Source organism: Erpetoichthys calabaricus, chromosome 12 (assembly GCF_900747795.2).
Source record: "Erpetoichthys calabaricus chromosome 12, fErpCal1.3, whole genome shotgun sequence".
Lineage (NCBI taxonomy): Eukaryota > Metazoa > Chordata > Cladistia > Polypteriformes > Polypteridae > Erpetoichthys > Erpetoichthys calabaricus.
This window is the reverse complement of record NC_041405.2, coordinates 36,813,131-36,837,811: the sequence shown is the minus strand read 5'-3', so window position 1 is coordinate 36,837,811 and position 24,681 is coordinate 36,813,131. Positions and strand designations below refer to the sequence as shown.

General features: G+C 37.4%; 1 protein-coding gene across 1 annotated transcript in view; it reads left to right on the top strand.

The window, feature by feature from the left end:
• The first annotated feature begins 3,905 nt into the window (after positions 1–3,905).
• Positions 3,906–24,681, top strand: part of fgf16 (fibroblast growth factor 16) — a 73,674-nt gene continuing 52,898 nt past the window's right edge. The window contains exon 1 of the mRNA XM_028817002.2: positions 3,906–4,351. Within this exon, the coding sequence (XP_028672835.1) occupies positions 4,096–4,351 (256 nt within the window). The 5' untranslated portion in view covers positions 3,906–4,095. The remainder of the gene's footprint in view (positions 4,352–24,681) is intronic.

The following is a 24,681-nucleotide window of genomic DNA, read 5'->3' as shown; positions in this document are numbered from 1 at the left end:
TGCCTCCCCAGCACATCACCATGTAGAAGAGGATGCTCGCCACAACTGTCTGATAGAACAACTGCAGCATCTTATTGCAGATGTTGAAGGACACCAGTCTTCTAAGGAAGTATAGTCGGCTCTGTCCTTTCTTGCACAGAGCATCAGTATTGGCAGTCCAGTCTAATTTATCATCCAGCTGCACTCCCAGGTATTTATAGGTCTGCACCATCTGCACACAGTCACCTCTGATGATCAGTGGGTCTATGAGGGGTCTGGGCCTCCTAAAATCCACCACCAGCTCCTTGGTTTTGCTGGTGTTCAGGTGTAGGTGGTTTGGGTCACACCATTTAACAAAGCCCTTGATTAGGTTCCTATACTCCTCCTCCTGCCCACTCCTGATGCAGCCCACGATGGCAGTGTCATCAGCAAACTTTTGCACGTGGCAGGACTCCGAGTTGTATTGGAAGTCCAATGTATATAGGCTGAACAGGACCGGAGAAAGTATAGTCCCCCTGCACCACTCCTGTGTTGCTGACCACAATGTCAGACCTGCAGTTCCCAAGATGCACATACTGAGGTCTGTTTGTAAGATAGTCCACGATCCATGCCACTAGGTACTGTATGAATCTACTCCCATCTCTGTCAGCTTGTCCCTAAGGAGCAGAGATTGTTCCTCCTTTTTGCCTTACTAGCTATGCACTGTTTTGCATTTGTAACATAATGACAGAAATGGTCATTAGCTCACTAGAAAGGACACGTTTTTAAACATGGATACAAAGAAAAGAATTGTTCATAAATGGGTAAGTCTTGTCTGGGAGAACATAAAGTGTGGCATAGACCGTAACAATAGCAAGACCATAACTGAAGTAGGCAGTCAGGTTTGTGGAGCTTAATTAAAGGAAGAACCTGACAAATTTAAAAGTACCTTACATTTCTTTCACAAAGATTTCCTAAAGAGACTGAGGCACACTAAAAACACAATGATACAAACAAGGTTAAACAATAAGCTACGCTGATGCACAAGCCTTCATTTCATGCCTTCAGAAAGCTGCTGTCTGTTCACCTGAGTTGATCGAGCTCAAAAAGAAAGTGTGTTGGTCCAGCTATTTAGTGAATCAGGGATGTGTGGCTTCCTTGCATTCATAATGTCCTGTGAAATAGTACTGTAGACCTAAAGTTTAAAAGTAAATTGCCTACTTGTTGAACTAATGGACATGGCTAAAATATGAGCGAGATACATTTAACAAAACGTTCACAAGATAACTGTCGGTGGCTCACTGTGTCTTCTATGTATTTTTCTACAATCCTTATTCTTTGGATGTACGATGTACATTTCTTGATCTTTATTGAATGTTCATTTTTTAAGATGAGCCAGAAACTAAACTGAAATGATTCTCAGAAAATAAAAAGTAGCTGATGTGACTCACCAGCAATATAAGCTGAAATAGAACCTGCACTGTGTACTGTATGCACCTGCTGGTTTATGTGTAATTGTTCTGTATGTTACTTTTTTCACTCTTATTTAATGTATTAGTTTAATTTATTTACTGTTATTTTTTTATCTTCTGCTACTATTTTTCATTTATTTATACATCGCCGTAACTACAGCTCAAGAATTTCACTATGCTGTCACATTTTTTATGAGTCAATAAAGATCTCTCTCCCTCTCTTTCTCAAATGGTAAATACTTAATAAACATAAACTAAAAAGAACTGAGAGGTAAAAGTAGTATGGAAATAAAAAAAAACTGAAATGAAATAACAGTAATATAAACAACAACCACATGAGAAAATCCCTGCTGAGAATGGCCGTTAAAAAATTCTGGCTCGGGGTTGCACACTTTGCTCCATTTCTCTGATCACTCATTGGAAGCAGGTCTATGTTCCTTGGACAAAAATTATAAATAACACAAGCAACATCAGTTCTCACTTGACTGAAGTAAATGCAAGTGAACATTCCAGATCTTCTTGCCCATGATTTGGTGATTTATTCCATTGTTCCAAAATGGTTGGGGATTTCAAAAATATTTCAAACAAATATTTTTACTCCAGTCCAGATTTCATGCAAAATAGTTTTTGAGAAAAGAAAAAAAAATAGCTGCAGTTTGGTAGGCTGTAAAATGTATCTCTCTAGTAAGTTTAAAAGTACAGCAGGCCAGGAAGGGCTGGTAACATTGAAAAAGTATCATAAAAAGAATGTGCACTTTTGTTGAATTTCACAGAACTTTTATTTGAAACGTTTTCTTTTTCAATAAAGGAAGTAACAGGGTCACTTCCTGTAGATGAGACAATCCTATTCAGTTGCTGTGGACAGCTTTTTCTCAATCAATAGGTTTCTAACATTTAAGAATTATAATAAAAATGCTAAGTTTGACAGTGACCAATTGACCCATCACAAGTTGTGTGCTGCAGACACACACATGGACAGACAAGCGGACAGCATAGTGAAACTGGTAAAACTCTCATCAAGGATGCACAAACCTATCCGAATCATGAACATAAAGCATAAAGGTAAAAATAAGCATTCTCTTAGTGTAATGAAATAAGATCATATGCCAAACTAGTCAAATTCCACATGCTACATCTATCATCCAAGTTTTTTTTTACTCTTTTACTGAAAGAGATATTTGGAAGATTTCTATCAACAGCACAAACAACTTGGTGTTTAAAATCTGATGATTTCACTTTACTAGTTTTGAAAGGTTCAAGACAGGTAATTCTGTGGCTGGAATGAGTACTCTGTGCATGGGCTTACTGAGAAAGCTGTGCTGTTGTTAATCCTGTGCCAGGCACTGAGTGTGAGATATTCCTTAAGTTAGATATAGGCAGTAATATGGGAGAGCATAACTAATATGGTATTAGTAAAGTAACAATACAGTACAAAATGATACAGCATTTATATGCATATACCAGAAAAAATAAACAGTAAAAGACAAATCCGTCTGAAAAGGTATAAACTTTACCATAACATTTTCAAATCCAACTAATACAACTGTAAGGGCCTGTCCTGGAAGCACTGGGCACAAGGCAGAAACCAAGCTGGTGCCAGCTTCATGATGGTGCCCATTCCTGCATATGCCTGTAGCTTCTAACACCCCGATTAGAATCTACTTTTTACCTAACAGGCACATCTTCGGGAAGCGATAGAAAATGAGGGAGAATACCCCGAGAAAACCCCATGCAGACATACAACCCTAGATCAGTGGCTGGGCCAAGATTCCATGCCAGTCTGTACTATCCATTGCATGATGGTGTTTAAAAAAGACAGGGGAGTTCAAAAAAGTTACAAACAAAGGCTACAGGTATTAATATCCCACCAATTTATTTCCATGTAAAATACATTTTAAGTAGAAAACTTTAGAAGAAACGAGTGTCTTATGTCCACGTCAATAGTTTCTCCCGTGGACGTTTCACATGAATTAAAACTGGCGTAAATAAGAACGATACAATCCACAGTCTGTTAGACTTCGCAGGAGGCAGCTTTATGAGGGTACACAGCACCCCTTGCCGTTCTTTTTCTTTGTAATGTTTGAGAGAAACACCCGCAGTCGTCGTCCGTTTGACTCGACAAAGCTGTAAAACGTTTGATCACCGATAGAGTCTGGAATGCGCAAGTCTGCTTCAAAAATGAGTTTGGAAAGCACGAAAGAACTCGCAAACGGTAAGGTTGCTATCACACACAAGAAGCATAACAACTGGTATCATATATCCATAGGAAAAAAAATGAAATGTTAATAATCCACCCCATGCTTAAAGATTTCCACTTTTTTGTGTGTTTCTTTTCAGATTGTTCGCTGATGACAAAAGCACAGCACAATTGTAGAGGATTTGTATAGGTAATGACAGCGGGGGGAGCTGGATGTACATCTCATTCGAGCACGAGAATGACTGTTTAAAGACGGTGTGCCAGGAGGGCGTGTCAATTATTTAAATAAAAATGGCATTGGAAGGGGAGTATGCTGAATGTATATAAAGCACGCTTTTCCTCACAACATTCAGATCCGCTTTGTGCGACATGGTGATTCAATAGAATAAAGTATTTACATCTAAGTAACGGGACGTTTTAGGGAACTTTTTTTTAGCCTGTTAATTCAACCTGCGCCTGAGAATTGGAATGGCAGAGGTGGGTCTCTTTCACGGGCCACTGGAAGTAGATATTGCAGGGTTTTCGACATTGGCTGACTCTCCGGGTGTTTTGAGCGACCGACTTGGGCAGATCGAAGGAAGGCTGCAGAAGGGATCGAATAGCGATTTCACCCACATGAATGGCATTTTAAGGCGACGACAGCTTTACTGCAGGACGGGGTTTCATCTCGAGATTTTCCCAAACGCTACCGTACACGGAACCCGTCAGGACAACAGTCGATACGGTAAGAAGACCGCCAGGGAGGTGGACCGTGTAGGTGCGTTGTATTAGCCATGCGTGGTTCCATTATTGTGAATGACCTGTTAGAGTGATCCGTGGCAACAGTGTAATGCCGACGAATAATCACTAAACAAAAAAGGAGTGAGGACACAGATTTCCACCTGGACGGCGTTTACTGCGAGGAAGCAACAGAACGTCAGTCCTTTGCAGGTAAACTAAAACGTTTTGTGTCAGCCACTGAACTTCCACCAAACCTTACTGCTTATGCCGAACAGGTCAGGATGGGATACGTGTGCAAAATATTAAAACTGAGAACAAATACAAAAATGACGGTGTACCATAAAGCAATAAAAACTTTCCAACATCAACTAACAACTTTCTTTTCTAGTTGTACGATGGAGTGGCGCCCCATTCAGGGCTGGCTTCGTCCGTATATATTTTCAAGAAATTAAACACTTACTTTGAGTGTATGCGTGTGTCTGTGTCTTGGGGGACTAGGGGTCTCTTCCTCGGTGTTATTGTTAAACCATTTTAGGGAGCATTACGAACTTCAACAGTGTTTAATTAAGAACGAGTGCCTGACTTAAAGTGCTGGTTCAAATGGAAAGTTCAGATATAATACACCAGTGCTGGTTCCATTAACTGCTTTGAAAGACCGAACAAGAAATTAATTCTTTCTGTGATGTATCACTTAAAAAAAATGAAGGAAATTGTTTTATAGCAAATCTAAAGCTCCTTCTACAAAGAGTGTATGTGTTCACTCAGTGTCCAATTGTGAAATTCCTTTTAAAATTAGAGCTTAAATCCATGAAATATTTGTTAAAAATAACCAAATGAAAATATTCTTCTTGATCTTAAACATCTGTCATGTGTTAATATTCCACAACAATGATTACTTTGGAGATAAAATATTTCTCATTTGAAACAGTACTTTTAAAACTAATTGAACAATAAATTGCTTAAGATAGCAGAGGGGTCATTTCAAAAAAATATTTAACAAGGCACAACCCCATTTTATTTTCTTTCTTTTCTATCCCTGTGACAGAATATGGCACTTTTAGCAGTCATTAATGGCATTTACACTGTTGTGCCACATTTAAACAAATAGTCCAACCCGCTGTATTGTTAGTTAGCGTATACTCGGCTGACACCTTTACTCAATGCAGATAAAAGGTTCAGGAGGATGTGTGACAACTAATAAGAGATCATTTTTACACTTGGAGTGCAGGCAAGTTAAGCAATCTCCTCAGTGTCACACCACAGGTTTTAGAAGTGAACTCCGTCATCAGCCTTGAAGTTTAAAGTCCACTGCGTAAATCTGATCATGAAAATGGTAGTTGATTTTATTTAGACCTTTCATTATAAGCACCATCCTAAGGCACTGTATTGTCAATTTATAGCATTTACAAATGTAACTACTCATTTCAAGAACAAAAACTTTTTAAAATCATTGAAAAACTATATATTAAACCTTATTTTTTACTGACACTGACTTAAGTAACTTTTAAAGTCCTACAAGAAGTCAGAACCTAAGTTTTAAAATTCAGCAGATCTTCCACTTGTAACAACCTTAATGTAGGTTGATGTAGGTTGAGGTTTTGGAAGCCAGTGTTTTGAAGTGTTCTGAGAATATTTCAATTATATGCCATGAGATATTCTAACTGTGTCAAATTTCTGTAAAAGTGAACAAACCTTAACTACTTTTGAAAAGATTGTACACTTATCAAAATCATATTTGTAGGAAAAAGGAAACTTACTAAATAAGTGGTATTCATTAAACATAGCTCCATCTTCTAGAGCTCTTACATATATTCTGTAAACAAGTGAAGACTTTGAACTCTGAACTAATTGTGTGCTGGTACAATAAAAGGTTCATGTGCAAAATTCTATAGCAATTATAATTATACTTCCTCTGGCCTAAACTGGAATTAAGAGGCTTGATGTGGATGGATGGTTTAGCCTTTATGAATTCACATAAAAGGGTTGGTATGAATCTAGAGGTAGAACTAGGAGATGAGGAAAGCAATGTCTACTTAAACGATACCCAGAAACTAGAAGTAGCAATGTGTTATTTATTTGCCTAAAACGTTGTTATGTTGAAATTGTTCTAATGAAGGACAGAAATCATTTGTGAGCATCATATGATGTAGCCCGGTTTGCAAAATCATACCAAAGAAAGACTGTAATGAAATAGAGAGGTTAATTACTGAGAGATAAGCATCTATTCAGTCTGGAGCACTGGCTTGCCTTGATGTTTGCCGTATACATTTCTAGCATGATTAAAAATATTGGGAATTTTCAACAAATGTGTTCATCTAGTGCAAATTTAGAGGTTCAAGCCAAATTAATATGTAATCTTTTTCATCTTGTTTTATTTGTAACTCACAAAGTTAAGAACATTATAACACTTTGGAAAATAAATTATATGTTAATTATATTGCAAATGCAGGAAAAAAGTAGTGATGCTTTATTAAATTAAATCTAGGTGAACTTGTCAAATGCAGTGTGACAGTCTGCCCTGTTCCTTTGTCTAGGTGTATATTATTTACTTTGGTATTAACGTTAAACAATCAGGAGGTTATACTGTACATGTCAGAGAAAAGGATACACTGTCTGTGCAAATCTTTGTTTGCATCATGCTATGAGAATTAGGTGAGCTGGCTATGTTCACAGTTGCTGTGAGAGTTTTTATCAATTCATTTGTTATCACATGTCATGTTTTACATACTGCAAGTGTGTAAGGTATTTATTTTTAGAAAAATCCACATTATGCAGACTTGAGTATAAAAAAATACAATTTGTACCGCTCTGATCTGTGGTTTGCAGAGCTAGATGTACTGTATATGGACAGTACCCCTTAACTTCTAAAAGAAGCGGTCTAGATTTTTTCTCTATTCTATGTGTATACATATCAAAGCAAGTAATGAGCAAGGAATATTTTAAAGCTGGATGGTCCTTTCAAATTCCTATGAGCTATTGCAGACTAGTTAACTGGTATTCGAATCTTTGTGGTCACAACTTTAAACATTGTGAAAAGAACGCCTTCTTCACAGTGTGGAACTAAATGTCATGGTGAATACATGAAGAACCCTGGTCCTGTCTAAGAAATAACAAGTTTACATTAAGAAAAATAAAAAATCAAAAAGAAGCTGTATGAATTTTATGTAAGGATGTTGTAGCTTATATTCCCTTGTTAAAAACATGCTGCCTTAGGTCGCATTTTCTCACACAGCTGCATTGGATGCGGATTTCTTCTACACAGTTCAGGCAATTGGCAAGTCAAGAGAACAGTAACAGCTGGGGCCTCGGTGTAAAGCTCGCTCCTCGGACCGCTTATGTAAATGGGAGGAAGGGGACGGGACAAAGCCTGAAGAAGGCCTTGAAGGGAAAGAGTGTGAGCACCTGGCCATTTACTTCTAGTTTGACAAAGTGCCTCTATGTCTTAATGCAATTATTAAAATTAATGGGCATTTGGGGTGTCATTTTGTACAGTATTTATAGTTTTATATAGCAATAAATGCATTCACAGGTGTATAAAACAGTTGTCCATCCATATTGTTGCTACTTTTTAAAGCATGTATAACAGTTTATGTAAACATGCACCATGGTGTGATATATGCAGTGGACAGAAATACAAACACAATGTTAATTTTGGAATGGCATGCCGAAATACTTTAGTACGTTACTGGTTATTTAATAAGTGTGGAAAAGATAGGAGAAAGTGCAATTGACATTTAAAACAACAACATTTTAAGCTCCTATTTGTGCAGCTTAGGACAAATCTTCTGTTCTATGATGTCCGTGTAGACAAAGCACAATGTCAGAAGCATGTATTTTTGGTTTTGGTGGTCAGCGCCTTAAATAAAGAAAAAAAAATCTGTTAATTGTTCAGCTGAGGAAGTTAACAGAAATAGCTGGCAACTTCTAAAACAAACCCATATCCAGTATCTGTGCTGCCATCAGAAGGCTATAGCATGTAACTCCATCTTAGTTTGTTTGTACATGCATGATGTCAGACATGTCAAGCATGAAACTAACACTGGAGATTTAATAAAACTTTCCTCAAACTAACCAGAATAACCTGAATTTAAACTTTGCATTTAAGGAGTTAGAAGTGTTGAACTCACTTTCCTTTGCTAATAATTTCCTAGACTACGTTTTCATGCATGCAATGATATGAAGAAAATAACAAATATATAAACTAAAGTAGACCAGGCAATTGAATATACTTATTTAGTTTGGTATTTTAAGAATTTATGTTTTCAAGCTAGGGTCTGAATGGCATATCTGCAGACCCACATCCTTCACCATATGGGTTGCAAATCCATATGTTAGACCCACACTGCATCTTCAGAATGAGCTGCACGTAAGTGGGCTATGTGGGTCAGCCTGCCACCAGGCCCATGCAGAAGAACAACAGTCCAAGTATCCCTGCAAGTTCTTTAGCTTTTAATTAAGTACTATGTGAATCATTAATTGGTTAACCCCTCACCATAGTTGAATTTGCCACGGTTAACATTATCAGTAGTTCATATACAGGTGAAATTCCGTTATATTGAAATTTTCATTATAACAAAGTATATTTACGGTCCTGACAGTTTCCCCATATGACAGAAATCTCGTTACTATGAAATACATTCAGCAAGTGTCCAAAACACCTTGAAATGCCTGAATGAATCATCCACAGAGCAGTTAGTTCTGTGGTCGCAGCTCAGTTGTGTACAACGATCCCCGAACACAAACATTGTAAATTGTTCTCTTTCTTCAAACTGTTTTTTTTTTGCTGTTTGTTTTCTTTGGTTTTCAGTGATACCTTTTGCTTACTGCTCATCAACATTTGAAAAACATCCATTGGAATTTAACTCATTGTCACCCTCCTATAGAAATGGCAGATGCTCGTTCAAGAAACATTCCTATTAGTGTGTCACTCATTCAAGAAAAAGTAAAGTCACTGGTATAAGGTTTCTAAACTCTATTGGGACCACCCCCAATGGGACGACAAGCTGAAGAGCATTCACCGTGTCTGTGGAAGACTGTTTATCTGTTGCAACAGCAGACTCACAGCACTGCAGTGGCTCGCTGCCGATGCAACTCCGAAAAGAGTGGTAGATCCCGCTACAATAAAAAAAACGTGCTGTTCCTGTTTCAAGCTGAATAAAGCTGATTTTGCTAAAGTACTGAGACTCAGCCTCATGTTTTGGGGTGTAAAACTTTAGAATTAGATTTTACTGTCAGCTGTGGTTGGCTAATTCTCTTTCGAGATTGCTTTGGAATTGCAGCCAAAGCAATCAGTGGAGAAGAATCTGCAGTTCCAATTGAAAAAGTAAACGAATGGTGTGCAGATGAAATCAGGAAAATCATTTCAGCTTATGAGCCTGAAGACATCTACAATGCTGATGAGACTGGAATCTTCTATCAGCTGCTACCACATCACACTTTAGCACTCAAAGATGATCCATGTTGAGAAGGAAAACCATCTAAACAAAGGTTGACCGCTGTACTTTTCTGCAATTCAACTGGCAGGCACAAAGTTATTGCTCTCATCATTGGCAAGTCGACCAGTCCTCAGTGTTTTAAGCACGTTACATTCCTTCCCTGTGAGTATAAAGTGATCCAGCGAGCTTGGATGACTTGAGATATTTTGGGAAACTGGCTGTGGCAACGTAACAAGGATACTGTGATGTGCGAGTCACTGTCTTGCACCCCAAAACATGAGGTTGAGTGTCAGTACTTTAGCAAAACCAGCTTTAATCTGCTTGAAACAGAAACAGCACTACCACTCTTATATATACAGACACAGCAGTCAGGCAGGGTCGTGGCCAAGTAATACTATTCCCTGCATTTATAATGTTCCTTGCATCATTCATCGACAACAGGGGCCTATAGCGCAACCGCAATGTTTTCGGATTTTCTTCCATGGTGCTCTGCTGCAGCACTATGAGCCTGTGGTTACCCTACCCTGGCAACAGACAAACAATCTTCCACAGACGCTGCATTGCGCTTCAGAAACCTCACAAAATGAAGAAGAAGAAAAGGAAGATTCTGCTTCTGATAGATAACTGTGCTGCCCACAGCATGCTTCCATATTTAGATAAGGTTCACATTGAGTTCCTCCCACCCAATTGCATGGCAGTGATTTGGGCATCATTCGCACACTGAAAAGTGTATCATCACAAGAAAATGCTGAGAAAAATTCTCATCAGCATAACTTGTAGGCAGGAGGAGCTGAAAACTAACTAACGTAAAAGAAGCTATTGAAATGATTGCAAAAGCCTGGATGCAAGTTAAATCTAACACTATAGCGACAAATATAGAATCTCATTACTACAAAATTTTCATTACAATGAAATTTTTTTTATGTCCCTGGAACTTCGTTGTAACGGAATTTCACCTGTATTTTTAGAGGACAAAGTTCTCAAGGTTCCTTCTGCTTAAAAGTGAAACATGTACTCGAGGATACCTTTGGAAATTAAGCAGAAATGCATTTAGGACTAGAGCCAGGAAGCACTTCTGTACCAAAAGGGTCCTAAGAATCTAGAACAAACTACTGAAACATACAGAAGCAAAAACCTTCACGATCTTAAAGAAGTGTCTGGATGAGATATTGGGTCAGATTAGCTGTTAGCTAAATATAATGAGCTTGATTGTTTGTCAGATTTCTTATTTCTTAAAGATAAATTAGGCATACAAACACCTCAACAGACCAAATAACAATGATAGGATGGGTGTACCTAGTAACAAACAAATGAGTTTATAAACCACATCAAAAAAGCGAAGTAAAAAATAGACATATTCACATCAAAAATCAACTTTTACAATAAAATGTAATATTAAACTAAAGAACTCTCTAACCAATGATATGTATCAATAAAGAAAAATATTTGAAGTCCCGTATAATACTCACAGTAATTGTTTTACCCAGTGTAAATAATCTTAATGTCAGATCCATGCTGTTGGCTGAATTGGTGGTCTGTCCTTAATTAGAAACTAGGTACAGTGGCAGTTACGAGTGACTCTTAACAACAGCCACCAGATGTTGTTATACACAAATAAATGAAAAGACGAGCATGTTTTAGGAGAGCATAAAATCATTTCATAATGGCCACACACAACAGAACAAACAGTATAATATGGCGATAAAGAACGTATAAAATATCCAAACTGATATGAATAAATAAAACCTGGATTTAGGAAGTCAGAAGATAATTTTCCCAAGATTTAGTATACAATGAAGGAATAATATATAAAGGACGATATATATTAAAAATAATAGAAAAACAGCAAGAAAATCAAAAAGACAGTACAAAAGTTCACCTAAGTGCATTGGGTGTTATTAAAAGCAGCTAAGGTCATTTAACATGGTCACACCTGACAAGATGCAAGTTTGAGTCTAAAAATTCAGACACCTTTTCTGAGGAGAAGTGATTTGTTAAAGTTATCTTCACCTGGGTGTCTTGATTTTTTATATATATAAAGATATGTAAAGATATATACATATATAGGTATATACTGTATATATTGTGATAGAAGGCGCTATATTGCGCCCAACCCGATACAGACTGACGCAGAGGCACGTGTAAAGTAACAAGACTTTTTATTTTTCTTCAGCTGGAGGGCGCATCTTCCCCATAATCCCTCCAGCCACAACACAGTCCCAAACCAAGCATTTAGCCAACACACACTTTTCTCTCCACCTTGGCACCACCACTCCTCCCAGGCAACCTCATCCTCTTCTTCCCGATTCTGGCTCCTGAGTGGTGAATGCTGGCCCTTTTTATAACCCACCCGGAAGTGCTCCAGGTGCTTGATCACCTGTTGCTAATTGCACCTCCGGGCGGGACTGTAGAGGTGTCCAGGTGGGCTCTGGGATCCATGCAGCACCCCCTGGCGGCCATCCCAGATCCCCACAGGGTTGTGGAGAAGTCCATCTCCCATGAAACCCTGCGGGAAACTGAGGCACCATTGTCAGCCAGGGAGGCTGTCATCAAGCATCCCAGGAGAGGAGTGAGACGCCCATGGTTGCTCCCCCGGAACATATGTGGAAGGAGCGTCCCAGCCAGGCATGGGACCCGGCCGATCACCAAAATATATACATCCATCCATCCATCCATCCATTATCCAACCCGGTATATCCTAACTACAGGGTCACGGGGATCTGTATATGCATTAGTTACCAGGGTTTGCATGATGTCAGACACCTGCTTTTCACCTGTTTCCCACCAGCACCAAGCACAGTCCACATCACACAGTACTTTTCTCTTCTTCTCTCCTTTCTTTTCTGCCTCCACACCTCCTCCAGCAAGCTTCATCCTTTTCATCCCAACTCTGGCTTCCAGAGTAGCAGTAGCTGGCTCTGTTTAAGCCGCACCTGGGAGCACTCCAGATGGCCCATTAGCATTTTCCGGAAGTGCTCCCAGGCAGAAGCCCAACATCATAGGGTTCTACAGTCTTTGCAGCTGCCCTGGTGGTATCCACATAACCCAACTGGGCTGCAGCGAACTCTCATGAAGCCCTGGAGGAATCTGTGGCACCATAGCAACTCTGAGGTCTGCCACCTAGCGACCCAGGGGAGATAATGCCCTGACCACTCTCTGTCCTCCAGTCCTTCCACAATATTGGCACCCCAACCATCCATTTTATTTATATATATATATGTATATATATATATATATATATATATATATAATATAGGTAATTAGAGGCACTGTCGACCCCTTGAACCCTCAGACCAGACACCAGATAAAAGTCCAAAATTAATATTTATTATAATAATAAAGTGCACAAAGCACCCTCTTCTCCACAATACTCAAACACAATCAATAAACAATAATCCTCCTCACTCCCAGACACGTTGCCACCCTTCCACCCAGCTCAGCTCAACGCTCTAGTGTTTCACTGTCCATTTTATAGTCCTTGACCCGGAAGCGTTTCACCCTCTCTGTCCATGTGACCTGGAACAATTCCAGGTCAGATAAAAAATCCTTCTTTTCTTCACTCAGGAAGCACATCGTTCCCTTTGGCCACGTGACTCTGACGTACTTCCTGGGCATAAGGCAAATAGTCTCTGTGCCTCCCTGCAGCGTCCTCTAGCGGGCCCCAAGATATCCAACAGGGCTGAGTATAAAAACTACACTGTCCAGTATTCCCTGCTGGCATTCGGGGCACCTGCATGCTGCAGGAAGGGCTCCACCTGACGGCCTGGGGGTATTGGCCAGGATGAAAGGCCGGCCACATATCACAATATATACACACACATTTAATATCAGATAATGAATTACCAATATTAAAAAAAAAAGTGATGAAAACTGCAAACTATAAGAAATCATTATGAACATTGTCTGTTTTGTTCCAATATTCTGTGTCATACCGACTGAAATATTTTACTAACACAGAGAGGAAGACAGCAAGTAAAACGTTTGTAGAAAGATAGACAGAAATGTTTCTAATCATGAGGGGAAATGGCAGTGATAAAGAAGCTAATATATATATATATATATATATATATATATATATATATATATATATATAGTGAAAATAAATAGCCTTGACACATGTATTGTATACTTGAATCCTAGCTGCAAAAGGCAAATAGGTTGCACAAATGTGTACAGAGTTGAGTCCAAAACAGAAATTAGTACAAACTGGAGGTTATCTTGCTTTTAAGGCAGGTTTGCAGAAATAATATCATCAGGACCTGGAAACAGAAGTGACATTCTTAGAGTTGGAACCAGAAGTGACGTCATCAGATTCAGGCAGAATTTCCCGTGTCTAGTCTGCAGAGATAAAAGAGAAAGGTGTACTGCACCTCGCAACCCCCTGGCCTGGCGTGGAATTACCTTCTTTTGGTTCTTTTAGCTGACTCCCATGCACACATGTGTAACATATACATACATATATATATATATATATATGTTAATTTAAGAATATAACATTCCATACAATCAAGACAAACTTAAAACAGAATTCAACCCCCAACCAAGAGAAAGAGAGTACAACAGTATGAGCAAAAATTTAAAACCAACAAAGAAGGGAGAATGTCCTTTTCCCCAATATAAATGCTTATTCCAGCATTTCATTCATTATGTCTTGCCAGAAGCCATCATATGTTAAAAACAGCCAAATATACATATTCTATTTGTTTACCATTGTAGTCACGAAAAGGACAGGTTCTGCTGCCATCTAGTGGTATCATTAGTTCATCCAGCTGTAAGGTGTGCAGGCAAAATGGCTTTGATTCAATTAATTTGTTTTATGGGGAAAAAAAACCAACACTAACTAAAGGTAGTCATGGTAATGTACTGTGTCAAGATCTAGAGCTTATTTAATTCAATATTATAACTGACAACATTTGTTTATTCTGATTTTAACATATTTTCAGGGTCTCAGCTTGATCATTTGTAACCCGAAAGATCTGAATGCAGTCATTGGCTATACTTTTGATGTAAACGATTTGCTAGATGGTGATATTGATGTTGACCCAGGTGATTATGACAGTTCAACAGATGGTCACTTTCTGCTGGATTCTCCAGAAATTGAACATGAGAAAGTGATGACAGTAAAATTGAGTCAGGAGCTGTCTTAGTGACAGTTCAGTTAGAGGCTGGAGATATCACTTCTGTTTATCAACATGATTGGCAGCCACTGGCCCATGTTCAATAGTATATTAATTTTAAGCTGATGAAACCCATTTCTGACTGCACAATAGTTTCCTCACTTGCACTCACTGGCACAAGCATTAACACTACCATAACTGAGGATCTATTTTCATGTCATAAGTATGATACAGCATACACAAATTAAAATCATCTGGTTAATTGATTTATAATTTACTGCCATAGTAACCTTATCTGTTGTAACACATTTTTTTAAATTAAGAACCAGACTAAAAGTGGTCATTGACAATGATAATTAGTAAAGAAAGGAAAAAGGATTGATTCTGCAAGATTAGACAATTTCTTTATCACATTTGAATTTTGACTGAAAAGTGTTTTGATTAAAAAAATGCGAGTATGTCCATTTCGGCAGTATGTGTCAAGTAAAAATCCAATGTGTTGTAAAGAAAAAGGCTGTATTGGCGAGTGCAGCATATTCTGTATGGTATGTGATGTATTCCTAGACTTCAACAGTGAATGTATTTGTTTTACAGAACTTCATACTAGTGATTAGCTGAGACATTTATTTAGGATGGACTGGACCATAACACTGTTGTTTTCAGTTCTTATCACAAGCTTTTTGCACAATTTGAAGTGAGAAGTACACAGCAAGTATCAAATTCCACTTCAAAAGGCACAACGCTGGAAGGGAACTTGCTCACAATTTATAATAATTTAATACATAATTTAAAGGAAGTTATTAAGGTTGCCATTAAATTTAATATGGTAATTCTAAATATGTATATAATAACAAGCTCTAGAACAGGGGTGCCCACACTTTTTTGGCTTGCGAGCTACTTTTAAAATGACCAGGTCGAAATGATCTACCTGCATTAAAAATGCTATATATATATATATATATATATATATATATATATATATATATATATATATATATATATACACCCTTCCTGATTTCTTATTCTTTTGCATGTTTGTCACACAAAATGTTTCTGATCATCAAACACATTTAACCATTAGTCAAATATAACACAAGTAAACACAAAATGCAGTTTTTAAATGATGGTTTTTATTATTTAGGGAGAAAAAAAATCCAAACCTACATGGCCCTGTATGAAAAAGTAATTGCCCCCTTGTTAAAAAATAACCTAACTGTGGTGTATCACACCTGAGTTCAATTTCCGTAGCCACCCCCAGGCCTGATTACTGCCACACCTGTTTCAATCAAGAAATCACTTAAATAGGAGCTGCCTGACACAGAGAAGTAGACCAAAAGCACCTCAAAAGCTAGACATCATGCCAAGATCCAAAGAAATTCAGGAACAAATGAGAACAGAAGTAATTGAGATCTATCAGTCTGGTAAAGGTTATAAAGCCATTTCTAAAGCTTTGGGACTCCAGCGAACCACAGTGAGAGCCATTATCCACAAATGGCAAAAACATGGAACAGTGGTGAACCTTCCCAGGAGTGGCCGGCCGACCAAAATTACCCCAAGAGCGCAGAGACGACTCATCCGAGAGGTCACAAAAGACCCCAGGACAACGTCTAAAGAACTGCAGGCCTCACTTGCCTCAATTAAGGTCAGTGTTCACGACTCCACCATAAGAAAGAGACTGGGCAAAAATGGCCTGCATGGCAGATTTCCAAGACGCAAACCACTGTTAAGCAAAAAGAACATTAGGGCTCGTCTCAATTTTGCTAAGAAACATCTCAATGATTGCCAAGACTTTTGGGAAAATACCTTGTGGACTGATGAGTCAAAAGTTGAACTTTTTGGAAGGCAAATGTCCCATTACATCTGGCGTAAAAGGAACACAGCATTTCAGAAAAAGAACATCATACCAACAGTAAAATATGGTGGTGGTAGTGTGATGGTCTGGGGTTGTTTTGCTGCTTCAGGACCTGGAAGGCTTGCTGTGATAGATGGAACCATGAATTCTACGGTCTACCAAAAAATCCTGAAGGAGAATGTCCGGCCATCTGTTCGTCAACTCAAGCTGAAGCGATCTTGGGTGCTGCAACAGGACAATGACCCAAAACACACCAGCAAATCCACCTCTGAATGGCTGAAGAAAAACAAAATGAAGACTTTGGAGTGGCCTAGTCAAAGTCCTGACCTGAATCCAATTGAGATGCTATGGCATGACCTTAAAAAGGCGGTTCATGCTAGAAAACCCTCAAATAAAGCTGAATTACAACAATTTTGCAAAGATGAGTGGGCCAAAATTCCTCCAGAGCGCTGTAAAAGACTCATTGCAAGTTATCGCAAACGCTTGATTGCAGTTATTGCTGCTAAGGGTGGCCCAACCAGTTATTAGGTTCAGGGGGCAATTACTTTTTCACACAGGGCCATGTAGGTTTGGATTTTTTTTTTTTCTCCCTAAATAATAAAAACCACCATTTACAAACTGCATTTTGTGTTTACTTGTGTTATATTTGACTAATGGTTAAATGTGTTTGATGATCAGAAACATTTTGTGTGACAAACATGCAAAAGAATAAGAAATCAGGAAGGGGGCAAATAGTTTTTCACACCACTGTATATATATATATATATATATATATATATATATATATATATATATATATATATATAGAAACTGAGTATACTTTATTTATAAAATATATGTTGTCGTACCTTGCATAACTGAATAACCTTTATGGCACAATAACAATTCAATACATTTATGGTCACTACAGTATTTAGCTTTAATAATCTTCATGTGGGAAAAGGCTGACTCGCATAAATAAGTAGAGCCGAATAATGCAGTCAAGGAGGCGGCACATTTCCTTGTGTTTGGGTAGTTTTCCTCTGTGAGTAAGTTCTAAAACTGTCCATGAGCCCCAGACTTCAGTTGAATGTCATCCTGTAGTGTCAAAATCTCATCCTCCACTGTAGAGGAGCTTTAGGAGAAACAGTGTTGCAATTTTTGATGCGGGTGAATCCCCCTCAACATCTTCCCTAAATGGATAGCACTTAAATGTAGCAATTGGCTCAAGTAAAGCTGAGTCTTGAAACCGTCTGTCAAAGTTTTGACACTGTCCTTTTTTTCTGCTTTCATATTCTTTATCCTGCTCTGCATGTGTTTCGCTCTTACGTTTTTTTGAGCCTTTTGAATTCCAGTTTTCATTATCTCTAACCTGCTCTGTATGTGTTTGCCCCCCTTGTTTTTTAACCTTTTTATGACGTTTTACTTTGTTTTCTACTCCTTTATTTCTGACCTCGCTTTATCCTGCTTTTTTTTTTAATGACACCTGGTCCGTGGTGATTATTTTCCCTTTTTCGAGTAATAATTTCCATTTGTTTGCGCTCCTGCAATGTTTACTTTCTTTTTTTATACTTTCTAATTTTCCTACTTTCATATTCTTTAACTTTCTCCACATGTGTATCGTGCCAACTATTTTTTTTTTTTTTTGAGCCTTTCGAATTCCACTGCTTTCATTATCTCTAACCCGCTCTGCATGTGTATAGCGCCAACGTCCAGATTGGACGTGCTTTTTTTTCAATTCAGTTTCGTAGTTTTTATGAACAGTTTGAAAGTGCCTTTCTGCATTTTCCTTCTTTGGAATAGCAATGACAGATCAGACAAATGCACTTCAATTGTGACATTATGAGAAAATAAATCATCTTCTAATTCCACATCCAGCCCATACCCTCCCAAACAATTTTTTTTTAATCCCTTCTTTAGTCGATATAAATTGGAAGGCTAACTAGATCACTTAGATAGCCGGAGTTTTGCAGTAGCTCACGCACTTGATTGTGCATGCGGGATTGACCCGTGTGTTAGAAGAAAAGAGATCTCAGACTGGCCACCCTGTATGTCAATCAAGTGGCAAATGCCATAGGGAGGATATATGATAGACTAACGTTTAAAAAAATGTTTTTTTTTTAATGCAACACGATCTACATACCTGCACTACCTTTGCGATCTACCGTTTGATCGCGATCGTCACATTGGGCACCCCTGCTCTAGAAAAACAAAAATGGTAACTTGTTCATAATAAGAAAAGTCCAAGTTAGTCTGCAGGAGACCATAAACAGTCACTAACTGAACTGGCTATGTTAATGTGTCTGTCTAAAGCAATACAATTACAATAATATAATAAATCTGATGCATGTATTAAGCTGTAGGTGAAGTCTAGGTTAATTATTATACATGTATTTTAAAAAGGACTGTTGTTGCAGTTGCTGTATTTGCAGCAAATAATGTTGTTGAAGATAATTAAACAACAAATGTTGTGACTGTTATAATCCTATTATTAAAATGTCCAGTGATCTGGGGAAAATGTACATGAAGCTATAACGCAACAACCATGCTGCTACTATGCTTGCTTATCAATTGATATTAATCCAATATGAGACTGACAGATGTAGATCAAGTCTTGTATTATCTTATTGTTTTGTTCAAGTGATAAAGTTGGTAATGTACAGTAGTATAAGTGTAAAGCAGACAATAAGACCACAATAAGGTTGTCAAGGTCCATACAGACCGATTAATATCCAGGACTCCAGCAATTGGTCCAACAGCTATAACTTTTATTATTTTTTTGGTTTTAATTATTTAATTTCAACAAATTGCAAATCAGTAAGATATACTGTCAGGAACATATTAATTACAGTGACAATTATTTTTTTAAAGTTATATTTATTGTCATTCATGTTGTTTATAATTTTTAGCACCATTTCTGTAATGTTATTTCATCATCATTTTGTTTGCTGTTTTTCTGTGGGTGCAACCATTTTGTATTTTGCTTTTCATGGGCACTGCCACATATTATTTATGGCAATGATGTCCATGTTCTCATAATGGGAGGCACATGATATCATCACTGCACTGCTATAAATGTAATATAATTTGTCCTAAGATCTCTGTCTAGCAACTCTACAAGCTAAATTTTAAAAAATAATTTGAGTTTTATTTCTCAGTGAATACATATTATATTTTAACTACAAGTATTGATTCATGTCTTGGTTTAGGTATTTTAGTACCTCCTGACTCCCATTCTTCAACTTTTGCTGTTTTTTTTCCTGAAGATCCTGTCAAATTATCCCTTCAAGACATTTATTCTCTGCTGCTCAACTTATACAAAATTATAAGTCAATTTTCATAAGCCTAATTCCAAAGCAAACTTTACAAAAGGTCAGGCTAAAAAATATGAGCAATATTGAGATAAATCACGTTTCCTGAAAAATACAATTACTTCATAAAAGTGTTTCAGAGGATTGCTAAGGTAGTTCAAATATTTTAGGGTCAGTGCAGCAGTTACTTTGTGTATTCTTCAAGATCCATTTCTCAGTCTGCTCAAGCAAATAAAGAACACCATATTTCCCATCACAAGGGCTATTTTGGTGATCAAGATGATCTACTTAGTCAAGTCTGAAGCAGCACTTATTATACTTTTATGAGTGAACCAGTCTCTAGAATGGGCTTGATCTCTCTATGATGCCAACCATCCATACTGCAATAGTTTTAAGGATATTGTTTCATATTTGATGTACCAGAAAGGAAAATCAAGGCAACAGAGTGTTTATGAATGGATCAAACAAAGAACAGAAAGACCATTGAAAACTGGCCCATTTTTTCCTTAGTAAAATAAGTTGAAAGATTTGTTGGATTTACTAATTACTACAACTGGTTTATGAAAAACAAATGCTTCTCTTATTTCCTCAATTACCTTCTTAATCAATAAAATCTCTAAAAAATGTCAATGATCGTTTAAATCTCCAGTTGAAAAAGTTTTCACAGTCACCAGTTCTATGTCATCCTAATTTTAGCTTCCTTTCTAATAAGAAGGCTGATACCTCAAGTGTCAGAGTGGGAGCTGCATGTCAGAAAGATTATAGATACAGTAAAACTGCATATTATTACAGGAAGTTTTTGTCAACAGAATTATGATGTTGAAATTTGCCAACTATTGACAATAAAATTACATCTGTAAGTCTGGTACCAATGGTTAGAAGGTGCAGTGCTGATCACAAAAGATGACACTTATTTGAGGACATTCGGTCTGAAAACAATGATAGAATTCTAGCTTATTTTAAAACAATGGATCCTTTAAATAACAAACATTTCAGCAGTATCAGTGAAAAGCATGGTATTTGCTTGGGATCTAAGCAAACTCATCTTACTGAATATGGGAGGACTATCAGATCAGATCAAATCAATCAAATTGTATTTATCACATACAATTATACACATAGTGCAAACTGTAGTGAAATGCTTAGTTACAGAAGTTCAAGAAAAATATAAACATTACATAAAAATACTCACAAATAAAAATGTTTGGTTTAAATAGGAGAGCTGTTGCTGTCAATCACAGGCTTGTAGGTGGCAGTAAGAAGGTCAGATCTGCTCAGCAGTACTGCAGGTTAAGTGAATCACTTTTATTCATGAGTTAATAAACATTAATCTGGATAATGTAACACATCTCCCTTGCCAGCAACATGGACAACTTATGTTCAGTATTTCAATTACTATATAACACATTTTTGTTTTGTTTTTTTGTTTGTTTGTTTTATATTGGATTTATGAAAAGCAAGTAACATTCCATACAAACAAGTCAAAATTAACAAAACTAAGTTCAATTCAGCCCCCACCCAAAAAAAGGGAGGAAGGCCAGCAGCCAGAGTAAAACTTTAAGAGTAGAAAAGAGGGAAGAGAATCCTTTTCCCAGTATAAATGAGAAAATGTTATTGATTTGTTATCTAAAATATTATTGATTTGATCCTGCCAGGTTTTAAAAAAAGTTTTGAACAGATCCTCTAAGTGAGCATTTAATTTTTTTCCAATTTCAAATAGTATAAAACATCAGTTACCCACTGACTTAAAGAGGTGGGCTAGGATTCTTCCAGTTGAGCAAGATACTGTAAGTCAATATGCTAATAGTGTCATAAAGGCAATTACAGTTTGTCCTTCTCCACTTTAAGTCCATCTGGAAATACACCAAACACAGCTGTTAATGGATTAGGAGAGATTGTGACACCAAGGCTGTCTGAAAGGCATTTAAAAAGTTTTGTTCAGAATGATGTTAATTTAGTACACGCACAAAACATGTGACCCAGTGAGACTGGAGCTCGATTGCAACATTCACAGGTTGGATCTTGCCCTGGAAACATTTTGGACAATCTTAAAAGAGATAGATGTATTCGATGAAAGATTTCGAGTTGAATAATTTTATGTTTTGCACATATGGAGCTAGAGTGAATTCTATGCATGGCTGCATTCAATCGTATTTTGAAATGTTGAGTAAGAGATCCTTTTCCCACTGTACTTTGGGATCTTTGAAAGGAAGGGACTTTGAAATGCTTTTATATATTACAGAGGTGCTGTCTAAGTCCTCAAGTCTGATCAATATTTATTCTGGTATAGAAATACGTGGGAGGTGAGGAAAATTGGACAGATTTCATTTAGCAAAGTTTCTACTTTAGAAATAATGGAAAAATTGTGTTGATGGGAAGCCTAATTTGTAATGTAATTATTCATAGGATACAAAGACATTATCTATGTATAAATCTCTAAATGATTGTAATCCTGTACATTTTCCAAACATTAAAAACTATGTTAAGTTTGAGAGAATGGAAAAAGGTGGTTATCATGTAGAGGTGCCACAGATAAAAGCTTCTGAATTGTAAAGTACATACTACATTGGTTCCATATTCTGAGTGAATGATGGACAATTAGGTTGTTAGTATATTGACGATAACTTGTATTTACTGGGGTACAAAACAAGGGATATAAAGAAGTACTGCAGGATTTTAGTTCTGTTTCGGACCAAGCTTGTGTGTGTTCATCTATCAGTGTCACTGTCCAGGTTATTTTATCTTGTATATTTGCTGCCCAGTAATAAAATTAAAAGTTAGGTACAGCCGTGCCGCCTTCTGATTTAGGTCATTGTAGGGTCGCCCTTTGGAATTCCCAATAAATGAGGTTGTATTTGGATATAATTTCTTAAAAAATGATTTGTTAATGTTTATGGGGATGCTTTGAAATAGAAGCAGAAGCTTAGGAAGGATATTCATCTTGACTTCCTCATCTTGTCTTCTTTAACACTAGAATTCCTGAAGCCTATGAAAAAAAAATCCTGGCCCACCTTAAATCCCTTCCACCTTTTGATTTCAGTCTGTAACTGCTGGTGTAAAGTTAGGGCGCATACACTGTCAGCACGGCGCTGTCAGATTTAAACACTAGAATGGTGAATTGCTCGCATACTGAAGTGACTTTAGCTGCAGGTGGAAGTCCCATTACACTTATGGTGTTAAGCAAAGTTACGTTTCATTACAGTAGTCTATTAGTCGGCGAAAGTGCCGTGAAGAAGCTGTCTGTTGCTACGGTCCTGCCTTTGTCCAGTCTGATAGCGGTCATGGGACATTGTAGTACTGGCAATCAAAGATACAAACAGTTCTGAGCAGGCATCAGCCACAGCGCTGCTCTTGTGAAAAGAATGGAGATAAATGCCATCAACTCAGAGAGGGAGAGGCAAGTTTGTTGTACCATGTGAATGCCACTGAGAACTGAATAAAAAAAAAACAAGTGCTAACTTTTACAAGTAGTCAAAATTTACACCGGGTGTTAGACTCAAATCAAAAGAATGTTTTTATTATATTGTAGAAATAGTAATAATAATAGCAGCTCACTACTCAAAACACAGAGTGTCCGGTATTGAACCCGGGACCTTACGGTTGTAAGGCAGTAGTTCTTACCTCTACACCATTCAAGAATACATGTAAATTCCATGAGTACATGAGTTTTTAACTCATTGACAGCCACATGTAAATCAAATGTTTTTTTTTTTCCTTTAGTTATATTCTTGAATAAAAGTGCACTTGTTTATTTGATAATTGGACTAGTCTTCACACATTATATATACTTTTCGTCATTATTAGTATAACATGAAAAAAGTTTTTGCTTTAGGTATGTGTTCTTGCATTTCTCGCATTTCCTTTCATCCTACACTTACTTTGTAGACATGGAACATGCATGAAATGCATATATTATTTACCCTATATGACTCCAGGCACATCACAAGGATAAGGAGCCTCGGCTTGATCTGAGAGAACTTTTAGCCCAAGCTGAGCTCCGGCATGGTGGGGAATGGGACAGCAGGCTGCTTGCTGCTTGTGCTGATCGACACATTTACAAAACAAAAGACACTGATGGTAGAGGTTCGAAAGGATTTAAGGTGGGCCAGGATTACAAGTTTTTTTGTAGGCCTCAGAAATTCTAGTGTTAAACAAAGTATAATATAAGGACTTATAGTAGTCTCTAAATGTGTGCATTAAATTTTTATGGTCAATGATTTTGTCTCTATATGTGTTGGTAACTGCTGGTATTGCATTGCGAAATTCCTGCTTGTGGAATTGTTGAGCTAAGATCTTATTAGCTTTTTCTTTGTGTTAATAGTAATGATGTCGCGATTTAAAAATGAATTGTACCATTTCTTTTGATGTCAGGAGGTTGAATTCTGATTGCAAAGACTTTCTTTTCCTATAACGTGACTCATTTGGAAACCTGGCATGTTCTTGATCTGTTCTGGTAATTTCACTAATTAATTCTGAAGCCTTATTGGTTTCCAATTTATTTTTGTGGGAGAGATATGAAATAATCTGGCCTCTTAAAAATGCCTTCAGAGTTTTCCAGAGTATTCCTGCAGAGACCTCTGAGAATGTATTTGTCTCTTAAAAAATCAGTTTGCTTGGATATAAATTCTGTAAAGTTCTCG